At 42.8% G+C, this 10,934-nt stretch overlaps 1 protein-coding gene across 2 annotated transcripts; it reads left to right on the top strand.

Annotated features, from left to right (window-relative positions):
• The first annotated feature begins 398 nt into the window (after positions 1-398).
• Positions 399-10,558, top strand: ino80db (INO80 complex subunit Db). 2 transcript variants are annotated; one of them, XM_036569848.1, is made up of 10 exons: positions 399-670; positions 2,805-3,051; positions 3,185-3,867; positions 3,970-4,072; positions 4,956-5,174; positions 6,026-6,135; positions 6,275-6,408; positions 7,711-7,943; positions 8,022-8,179; positions 8,518-10,558. In XM_036569848.1, exons 2-10 carry the CDS (start codon positions 2,834-2,836, stop codon positions 9,249-9,251), a joined length of 2,592 nt encoding a protein of 863 aa, XP_036425741.1. In that variant the 5' UTR covers positions 399-670; positions 2,805-2,833; the 3' UTR covers positions 9,252-10,558. The 2 variants fall into 2 exon arrangements, with proteins under 2 accessions (XP_036425741.1, XP_036425740.1); XM_036569847.1 differs by having other exon boundaries at positions 615-1,178.
• The last annotated feature ends 376 nt before the right edge of the window (positions 10,559-10,934 follow it).

Genomic DNA, 10,934 nt, shown 5'->3' with positions numbered 1-10,934 from the left:
GTTTGAGTATGAAAATCAACTGTGCTGGACTTCACCACCTTTGTTGTATTGAAAAGGGGCTGTTAGATGCTAAAAGTTTCAGCATTTTCGAGGATTTTTCTTTCAGTTAATATATGTTACACACCATTTCTGTGGTTTTGTTGTGTATGAGCGCTGTATATATCATTTTTTTTTCCCCTTTACCTTAAATGATTTTCCTGGGAAGTATTTAGAAATTAGTTGTTTCAAGTTTTACTTCTTACTGTAAATGTCCAATTTGGTAGATTCTTAAGGAACTGCCCTTCAGTAAGCTCAGTGTAACAACCCTGGTGACATCACACAAGGTTTGATAGGGGGCATCTGTCGTTACACTTTGCATTTGACACAGACCTGCACTGTACTTATCATTTTGCAGACTTTAAAAACATCCTGTATCACTTAAAAATGAAGTCGGTTAACGTGTGTCAACATTTCAGTTGGACGCAAAGGATCCGAACAGCTCTGCCTTTGAAAAGTCAACTTCATGATGTCACTGCGAGCTTGAATGAGACGTGTGATGATGATGAGGCTGCCGGGGGAAGACTTGAGGGAGATACCCCTTAAAGTTAAAATCAATGACAGGGGGTCAAAACAAAGCAAAACTATGGGTGGCTCACTCGTTATAGCACGACAGGGAACTCTTCATTCAAAGGTTTCAGTGTTTTTCATATTTGAGAACGAGCAGCTTTAGAAAAGACGGGCAGAGAAAGTTGAATTCCAAAATGGTTGCAGAGGTTGTTGTTGTACTGTTGCCTGTTGTCATGTCCCCCCAGTGCCTGTAGTAGTGCTGTAAGAAGCCTCGGTCCGCTGACAAAACCAACACCCTCTTCCCGATCTATAACGGCTACTTTTATCGAAATAACAGGCGCTGAAATGCCTGCAGCTTTCGGGCAAAAACATACGCGAGGGCGAAATTAGGACAACCGCAGGGAAAACGCGGAAAAGCGGAGCCGGAATAACCCCGGTTAAGTCTAACAGCCGTCGACCGTAGGAAAACTGCTACTTATCTAGCCAATGCTAACTGGCTAAGCTACACTCGGAAGCGCAGCGGCTCGCCAAGCACCGGGACTCGGCGAGAGCGGGAGGCCGCATAGCGCGCGAGGCAGAGCGGGTTGCTCGCAACCCGACTCGGAGGATTTCGAGGGTCTCGTAGGCCGACGGTAACTACGAATTTCGATTTTAAAAAACAGACATTTCTTGCAGTTTTTACACTACACCACTCAGTTTAACGAAGAATTTAACGTAATCCAAGTCAACAAAAATGCAAAAAAAGCGAATTTAAGAGAGTGAGATTTTAAAACGTCAAAACGATTTTAATCCACGGCCCCCAAACAATGTAATCCCTTTAAAATCATAATAATAAGGTAATTATAATAAACGGTTCGCTCTAAACGAGTATTTTGCAACGATAGACGAAAGGCAGCTCATTTGTAACTATAATATCTTTGTTTTTTTATGTGGAGAACTTAACCTAGCTGGGTTAGCTGCAGCTAACGTTAGATTATTTCCGCTCTGGCTGTTTTCCGTCTTTATTCCCAGTAAAATAACCGAACGGTTTGGACTGCGCTGCACGCCGTCTAGCCTAATCCGAGCCTCATAAGTAACTGATAATGCTACCCGAGTGCAAGATAGAATAGGAGGCGGGAAGGTTGTCCACCGTCCCCTTGCGTTTTCAAACTTGCTTTGCATATCAAACGTATCGTACTCTGCCCATCCAGCTCTAACGTTACTGTAACGCGGTATGATTTACAACTTCACCCGCTAAAAACAGCTGCCTGTCCTACCATCACTGATTATTGATTACTTAAAAACGGGACTGCTTTAGTCCACCGTTTACCGGGCACAATTTAAAAGATTTCCTGTTCAACTTTTAAGATTTTCCGCCCTTGCTATTAATAGAGTCCTGGATATTACTAATTTATAAGTTTTTATATATTTGCTTTATGCTTGATTATCATAACCCTCAGTACTTTAGAATGACAGAACATATGGGTTTATAATTGGCAATAAGTACATTCAATAAAAGAAGGGATGCACTGATATGGGATCTGTGGGCCGATGCTGATTTCTGGTAGTTTTTATGTTCTGTATTTCTACAGAAATGTAGAAATTGGGACTAGATGGGTGCAATAAATACAGGGTGTAGTGTATACATCATTAAATATCGGTTATGAAATAGCGGCCAAATCTAAACGTCTGTCTGAGGCTGTTTGTTTTTTTTAACCAACCATCTGCCGATACCGATATCATTGTGCATCCCTACTATCAATGTTTGTAGGTTTTTTTACCAGTTATAAGATACTCAAAATAATGGATATGGATTATTATATTCACATACACCCAGGCTGTTGTGATGGTTGATGTAATTATTAATCTGCTTTCAAGTTCCACTACAAAGGAACACCTTCACACTTTCCTTTCATGTGTCTACCTGGCAAACGTGTGATGTGGATCTAAATTAAGTTTCCGAATGTAGCACTGGTTCATGATTGTCATTGTTTCTTGTTAGAGTTACTGTAGAGGAACAGGGTTTAAGTATAGCAACATATGTGATGCTTATTTTACAAAGCAGACTTTCTCAGTTATCTGGCTAAGCCTTGCTTTACCAGACTTACTTGTGTGGGTTGCTAAAATGCTGCTTCTTTTAAATACCCAATATAATCAGTAGTTGCATCATCTGAAAATAAAAACGAGATATCCCATATCCCATATTTGCAAGCACCCTGCTACCTGATCTCTTCTGTTGACTTATTGTTTATTTCAATTGCCAAATATTTTTCTGCCAGCTGATGTTCCGGAGAGTTCCAGCACTGGAATGTATGAAGGGAAACACATCCACTATTCGGAGGTGGACCGCAAGCCTCTGTGTTCATACAGCCCAAAGCTCTGCAAACAGCGCCGGCTCAATGGCTATGCTTTCTGCATCCGGCATGTTCTGGAGGACCGGACGGCTCCTTTCAGGCAGTGTGAATATGTAGCCAAATACAACAGTCAGCGCTGCACTACCCCCATCCCCAAGACTCAGGACCGCAAGTAAGTGTGTGCCTGTTATGCAAGTAGTATACACTTCATAGCCACTGGGGCCCAGACCCTAGTTAAGCCAGTGCATGCATGAAAATGGTTATTCTTAGGTGTGGTCTACTCATGCTTTGTTCATTCTTAATAGATATTGTAGCAGCCACCTGCAAGTCATGGGTGTCCTGCCTAAGAAAGAGAGGAAGAAAAAGCATGATACTCTTGAATCTTTGGCCCTCAACATCACTGTGCCCTCCTTGGCTTTGAAGGCCCCCAATGGCCTTGACCACTCAACCCCATCCTCACCCTCCTCCCTCACTTGCCTGCTGCCCTTGGACCCCTACGTCTACTGCAAGGGAGAGACAGTGAGGAAAGAGGGCATTAGCTTGGGGAAGAAACCTCCAAGCCGCCTGTCTCCTAACCACAAACAGAGACATGCGACCCCAGCTATTTCCCCACTGTCCTCTTCCCCCCGGGGTCCTACTATTTCTTCTCAGCAGGCTGAAGGACCCATGCAGGTTTCTGCAGCTCCCACCTTGCCTCCAACACCCATGTCACAGCTCCCCAGAAGCTCTTCAGGGACATTATGCACAACATCTGCTCAGACTGATCACCAGACCTTGACAAAACCAACCAATCCCATTCCAGAGATGTGCCAGGAGCCTGCCCTTGATAAGAGAATTCTATCAACTCAGCCAGGCAGGAATGACATACACGGCCACCCAGTTATGAGGCCGTCAAATCCCGGACAGAATCAGGCTCCCTTTTTGGTGCAGCTCCAGAGGCTGATGGCGCAGCAGAGGAGAAAGCATGAGGATCTGAATCCACATTTTGGTGTGTAACTGATAATCCATGACTTCACTGAGTCTTTCATAACCACTTTGAAATAGCACATTAGTGTTAGCCATTGAAATGAGCTAACAGGTTGTTTTGCAGGGCTGGACTGGTCTGAGGAGAGTGGAGAGGAGGAAGATGGCCAGGTTGGACGAGTTGTGTCATATCAGCATCAGTGCTTACACGAGAAACGGTCTGTGGAGAGGTATGTTCAGTTAGTTATTCACTGGTTTGCATAGATAGGAATGATAGGTATGTTGATAGTATGTTATTCAAACATCCTGTAACTAAAACTTTCAGCTAAAAATTTGGAAAAAAAAACAAATCAGCCAGGCTCCTAAGAGGCACAGCTATTTAAGCATGTGCTTGTGGGAGATTGTGAGTTCGATCCCTGGTAACGCGGTAGCCATCTGTGATCAGGTGTCCAATAGGGTTGGGTAGAATGGCCCTTCTTCATCTCCCATCACTCAATGCAAAGCTAGCCAACATGGGTACCTGTTAGCTGATGCATGGGAATGGGCAGTTAGCATTCTCCTCCAAGCGTGTTGAGCTGTCCAATGACATTGTGTTAGTGGCAGTTCGAAAAGATGTGGTATCTGGTTTTTGCATGTCTCGGAAGATGCACGTTAGTCTTCACCCTACCATACTAGTAGCATTGCATCATGGGGACCTAGCCAGTGGGTGGAATTTGCTATGACTAAATTTAGAAGGAAACACTGGGCAAAAACTGAAAAAAGAGTTACATTTTGAAAAGAAACTGTTTCAGTTTTTTAAATTAAATTTAACGTGTGCAGTTAAACAAATAAAAAATAAAAAAAGACAAATAAAAAAAGTCAGGTACATGACAGGCTTCAGTTGGCCCAGTGTGTCCTGAAATTTGTATTCAGCCAAGAATATTCTTTTAAAGCATCACTAGTAATATGCAACGTCAAAAGATCAAAATCTAAAGTCTGTGTACTTGATGCCCCGCCCGCATACCTGTCGTGTTGGAGGTAGAGGGTCACAAACCTTATATGTTTAGTAGAAAAGAATCCATTTAACTGAACCCTGAGCCACGCTAATCTGCAGTGCTGTGTCCTGTCCCATAGTGCTGGAGGTGGAGGTTCGCGTGGAGAGCGACTGGCAGGGTTTTGCTCCTATCTGAGGCAAAGACACAAGCTCCTGCGGCGGGAGGAGAGGGGTTTGAAGAGAGAGAGGAGGTCAGGGCATGATCTTCGCAAAGCTCTTCTGCAGGCAGCGTCACAGGACCCCATCCACGCTGCTCAACTCATTCAGCAGCGGCACACCACAATTTCAGCAACAGCCAGGTAAACGTACACATCCAAATACAGTCGGCTGTCCATTACATAAGGCTATGTTTACATTGTCAGCCTTACTGCTCAATTATTTTTGCTCAGAATGATGATGAGAGATACAGTGTGCAGGTGCAGTCAGGTGTGATGTGTGTATTTTGTAAAATGTTTTTACTTTCATGGAAATTGTAGTTAGTTATTTTTAATCAACTATTCAGTGAACTAAGCACATTACATGGTGTGTGCAATAGTGGACATAATTGTTCCACTGCTCAGACCATCTCCTCTAGCGTAGTCATGCAAACTGCAACGCAGGTTAAGTTCTAGTGTTTATGGTGGTTGTAGGTAATTTAAATGCTATAGAATGAATCCAAATGTTTGTCAACAAAAGGTCTGTGTTAATTTAAAAAGATGTTGGCTGTAATGTTGCATGTAAAGCCAGCAACAATATAGTATTTTACTTGTGCTCTCTTTAACTTGTATTCTTTTTTAGAATTAATCGATTACATTAAAAATCACATGTTAAATAACACTTTTTTTAGTTAATAAACTATTTTGTGTCCAGTTTTGAAATGTGTGACTGCAAATATATATGCGTTTGTAAAACTCCTACTGGTGTGGGTTTCCTCTCTTTCAGTGATGCACAAAAAAGCTACTTAAGGGCTATGAGCACCCCATTATAAGGAGTCTGAATTATTGTGAACACTTTTTTGTATCCCAGTGTTTTTAGCCCCAGCGCTACCTGCTCAAAAAGCCCTAATTTAAACACATATGAATTAATTATGTGATCAAACTTACAAAGACTTTTACATGCATTTTCAGTAGCTCTTTTAGTCATTGACATGTTTGTACGTTTTGTTGAACAGTACTGCAGGTTCATGGGTAGGAAGCTCAGACTCAGGATTGTGTGTGGCCCAGATTAATGGTCAAGCCTGCACTAACCGCTCCCTGCCTTTCACCAGACACTGCTTCCAACGTATCCTTTCAAACCAGTCATACTTTGAAGTTGATGATATCCAGACTAATATATTTATATTATAGTGTTATCAGTGTTTTATGTGGCAGCGTACATCTTTGTTCTACTTGCTTGTTGTGTCCTTGATGGTGTTCTGTAGATATCCTGCAGAACAGGTCCCAGCAGCTGTTCTCTAGCTGCACTGCACGTTTTGCGGACGGGGCACAATGTTCTGTCCCTGTGTTTGACATCACGCACCAGACGCCGCTATGCGAGGAGCATGCCAAGAAAATGGTGTGTACTGTTTCTCATTTCTTGACCTTTGAAATGAAAAGATGAAATGCCAAAGATTAAGATTCAGTTCAAAGTTTGTACTTAAGTCCAGTTGCTCTGGGTGGGAATTTTGTTTTTGCTTGCATTCAGCTCCTCAACCAGTTGAGCTGACAGTTTCTCCCTTGTATACTTTCCTCAGCCCTTGTTTCACTATTACTTTTTTCCAATCTATTAAGGAGAGAAAACAGAGAGAGGGTGGCAAAGCATCTCTCTCTTGTTATACAACAGTTAGTTCCAGCCATGCAAGCTGATTGGTTGAGAAGCGTTCTAACATTCTTTTTTTCACAAACACTGTATCACTCCGCTGAGACGCCGTTGCTAAGCAACAACTTTGATAGCTGTAGGAGACGCTCAAGCCATTTGAACGTTTTTCTTCTTACTTTGCCACAAACAGAAAATGGATACTTTTAAGATCACATTTGACCAACAGCCGATTTGGTCAGACTCTGAAGATGAGACGACACTAAATTCCCAAACTTTCATCACCCCTGAGCAGCTTCTCAGTCGGCAGCTTTAGAACAGCTAAACAACCTGAAATCAGCCAGAAATGAACCGAAAAAAATTCGCCAAAAAAAAAATTGCTGTAAAATGCTTTACAGACTGGCTGGACCAAAACAACATTAATATTGATCTGGCAAAAAAGACAAAACTGAGCTAAACTTGATATTACGGCAGTTTTGTGGCTCAGTCTGTACTTCAAAAGGCGAGGCTTACAGGAGACTGTGCAGCGAGTGAGCGGAGTTCTTCACTCTGACGTAGCAGCAAGCTGCTTGTTAAGTAACTGTAATTTGGCGGAAGGAACTGCGAACAGTAAAACATATTAAACGCCGCGTTCACGACCCAGTTTATTTATTTCTTACTTTATTTATTTAACTGTTGTATGAAAGCAATAGAACACTCAAGGTCGTATGTTCATGTAACATGATGTTATCTCAAGATAACACACTCCCTCTCATGTTCTTTTACTTAAATAATACATTTTAATTCACCCTGTTTGACTTGACTGGTTTCAGAAACAGATATTTTAGTCCTCATAATCATTATAGCACTGCTGTCTGATAAAGCAGTCTTGAGTACCAGCTATGTTTCATATTCCTGTCACCACTCTGTCTGTTTAAAAAAAAAAGTATATATTGTCTGTGTATTGTGTGAGTATTGTTGTATTTAACAACATCATTTGCATATACGTAGTCTGTTCCTAGTTAAGCAGATTTGATTCTGTGGTGAATATATGTGGTTTACATACATCTTCATATGGAGCAGGATAACTTCCTTCGCGGAGATGTCAGTCGCAGAACATACCATCACCAGCAGCAGCTGCAGCAGCGCAGACGGCTGAAAAAGGCCAAACTTCCAGCACTCAGCAAAAAACAGAAAAAGAAAAGCAGAAGAGGAGTGATACGCCGGCCTCAGAAGCCCATCCCCCCTGCACTGCCCCAGGGCAACCTAGGAATGCCCTCCATCCTGTGCCAACTGACACAGCCTGGTGGCATGAGGTAAATGCCTTCCTGTGTGTATCTTTGGTTGTGGTGTCTGTCTTCATCCTTGCTCATGTTTTTTTCTTGTGTTAGCAGAAGTCCGTTGACTCCTGACCTGAGTGCTGATGAACTTCCAGATGACCTCACTAGTGACATCAGCGACATTCCTCATGACCTGGAACTGAATCAGGAAGATTTCTCAGACGTTCTTCCCCGATTCCCAGACGACCTGCAAGATTTCGATCTGTTTGAAGGTAACAAGGCTCACTCTTTCTTGTTGCAATGAACAGTAATTTTAAAGCTATAAAACTTTTTGGGAGTCCAGTTTGGAGACCAGTTATTTTATTTAATTAGTACCATTTCTTCACAGTTGCAATTATACAGTCTTCAAAGCGCCCCCACTTTCTTTGTCTCTATACACTAAATAGTAGTCTCAAAAACAGAAAGGTGACTTCTGACACAAAGTTTGTAAGCAGTTCCAGAGTGATTTGATGAAGAAAGTATGGAGGGAAGAAAGGAAAGATGGTGGCATGGTTATTACGGCAGTTAGCATTAAGTTGTCATTTGTCAGAATGTGTCTGTGCGTTCACAGGTAAGACAAGTGAACTGTTGCCCACTTCTGAGGAAGCTGAGGAGCTGGAGCGAGTACTACAGGCCATGGGCTCCTACCCAGAATCCCTTGCGTGTCTGAGTGCCATGGCTGATCTAGGCCCAGTGGAGGGTTCAGATTGTCGTGGAATGGAGGGCGGTGTTGTGGACCTGCTTAGTGCCCGTCTGTCCCTCTCCAACTTGGAGCTGGACCCTAGCCTGCTGCCTGCCACAGAAGACACCTTTTCCCCTTCTCCTCCTTCGCCCCAGCCCCCACTGACCCCCCCGTCCTCAGTGGGCCACCTGACAGACGCCATAAGTACGCACAGACAGCACTCCAATCTCCTGGCTAAGACTGGCGACCCCAAAGAGGACCTGGGGAACTTGTCCTTAGGCCGGGACGAGGACATCTCCCACGGCTCCTGGGGGGTTCTCGCCCTGCCCCTCAGCGACTCGGCCCAGTTCCACAATCTCATTGCTTCGGACGGTCTGCTCATGTCCACCGCCCTCTCCACACCCCCTACACCTATGCCTTCAGCCCCATGCCAGCCCACTGCACTTTCTGCCCTGCCAGAAAGCAGCCTAACCACTTCCTCTTCCTCTTCCTCACCCCGAGCAGACCTCCTGTGCCCCGGTCAGTTGAAGCACCCTCTTCCTCCTCTGTTCAACCACTGTGGGATCCCTGCCGACCTGCAGCCTCACCACAGTGCTCCAGCACCTACTATGGACCAGACCTGAATTCCACGTGCACGCTCGTGGACATTTGTCAGTATTCAGGGAGGGTTAAATATCTGTCACAGGTTCTTCTATTTGGCTTCTCTGTCTCCCTTTTCCTCTTTTTTTTCGTTCCATCTCTGACACCCCCAGAGCAATAAAAAAAACCCATGAGCATAGTATAGTCACTTTTATTTTCTACGACAAACAGATATAGATGGATTTTAGCCATGGAAGCATACCACCTGTATTCTTATATGCATATTTAATATATTTATAGAGTAGTGATCTGCACAACTAGTTTTATCGATGAGTGGAAAAAAAAATGTGGTTACTGATGGAAATGTGGTTACTTATCTAGAAATAATGGATGAAATGGTTATGTCATCTGCGAATCAGACTGAGAGAAAGACGTCACGGATGTATCGGTTGTCCCTTCTCTTGTCCCGTAACGATTGAAATGGTCATTTTGGCAGGTGGTGTTTGTGCATTTGGTAGACGTTCAGCAGTTGGGTTCTGCTTGTAGTGCGAGTGCCATGAAAGCTTTGTAACACTTTCATAATCAATGTAGTGCAAATCACTAAACATTTACACACGCCGGTGTCATGTAAAGAAAAGCTATACTTAAAATCTCACTGTCATCAATGTCACGTGCTGTATATGTAACGCAACACTGATGAATCCATAGGTTTCCTTTTTTTCGTCTTTTGGCATAAGCTTTCATGTTTGAGATCGAGTTACTTTAGACGTGGCTTGTTGTCTGGGAACGTGTCATGCAGCTCATGGAAGGCCCTTACACTAACACAGTAGCAGTTGTGGCAGAAGCAGGCATGCTTAGGCAGGCTCTCGAAGCTTTTTTGTGAGGGCAGATTTGATGCCTCATCTTCAAGCAACACCACACCTATCTCTGATTCACACGTTAGAAGAATATGTTTTCAGTCAAGGGCGGTTTTTGGAGCTGAAAGAGGACAGTGAAACATAAATGTATAGGAAAATGACTCAAGTAAGCCTGTTAATGTATCAGATGATGCTTTTGATCAGCGTGCGTATCAGTAATGGTATTCTGATGCAGATAGAGAAGCTGGCATAGATTTCTTTTTGTACTTGTATTCACTGAATGTACTGAACCAAGATTTATTATAACCTAAACAATTTTATCAGTCCCCTCTGCTTTGTGAAAGGTATTTCTATTGTATTGACATGTTTACTTTTTTGTTACTAAAGTGTGTGGATGTGGGTATGTGGTAAACACACGTGTATGAGAAATGATCGTTTTTTTTTTTTGTTTGTTTTATCTGAAATGCGTGAATTAAATCTGCTATGATCATGAATGTGTTATTTTGTAAGTTATTTTCATGCCATATTGACAATTACATCATGGACAGTTTGTGTTAAATTTTGTCAGCCTTCCGAAAACTGATCAATAAGTCTATTCTATTCAGGGAATTCAGTTTCACAGGCTCAGTGTGGCATAGTGTGATAATCGTGAGCCTCCATTCTGCCACAGCATCACGTATGCCTAGTCAGTAGCTGCACATTTGACCATTAGCTAAACGTACTTATTATTTACACACCTTTTATGGAACATTCACTATTAAGACTGTGTTATAGATGCTGTTACTCTGTCTATGTTAACATTTGTAGGAGGCTTTTGCATCGGTTGAAGAGAACAAAAGTAAGTCCAGAATTTGGATCACTATCTGCACA

Source organism: Colossoma macropomum, unplaced genomic scaffold (assembly GCF_904425465.1).
Source record: "Colossoma macropomum unplaced genomic scaffold, Colossoma_macropomum, whole genome shotgun sequence".
Classification (NCBI taxonomy): domain Eukaryota; kingdom Metazoa; phylum Chordata; class Actinopteri; order Characiformes; family Serrasalmidae; genus Colossoma; species Colossoma macropomum.
The sequence above is the reverse complement of the archived record's forward strand: the minus strand, read 5'-3'. Positions and strand labels throughout refer to the sequence as shown.

What these genes read in the sequence shown, in the direction of transcription:
- ino80db (XM_036569848.1), top strand. Translation starts at nt 2,834, where the DNA reads ATGTATGAAGGGAAACACATCCACTATTCGGAGGTGGACCGCAAGCCT. An exon ending in AGGAGCATGCCAAGAAAATG is followed by an intron (nt 6,409 to 7,710) that starts GTGTGTACTGTT and finishes CATATGGAGCAG; the next exon opens with GATAACTTCCTTCGCGGAGA. An exon ending in ACACAGCCTGGTGGCATGAG is followed by an intron (nt 7,944 to 8,021) that starts GTAAATGCCTTC and finishes TTGTGTTAGCAG; the next exon opens with AAGTCCGTTGACTCCTGACC.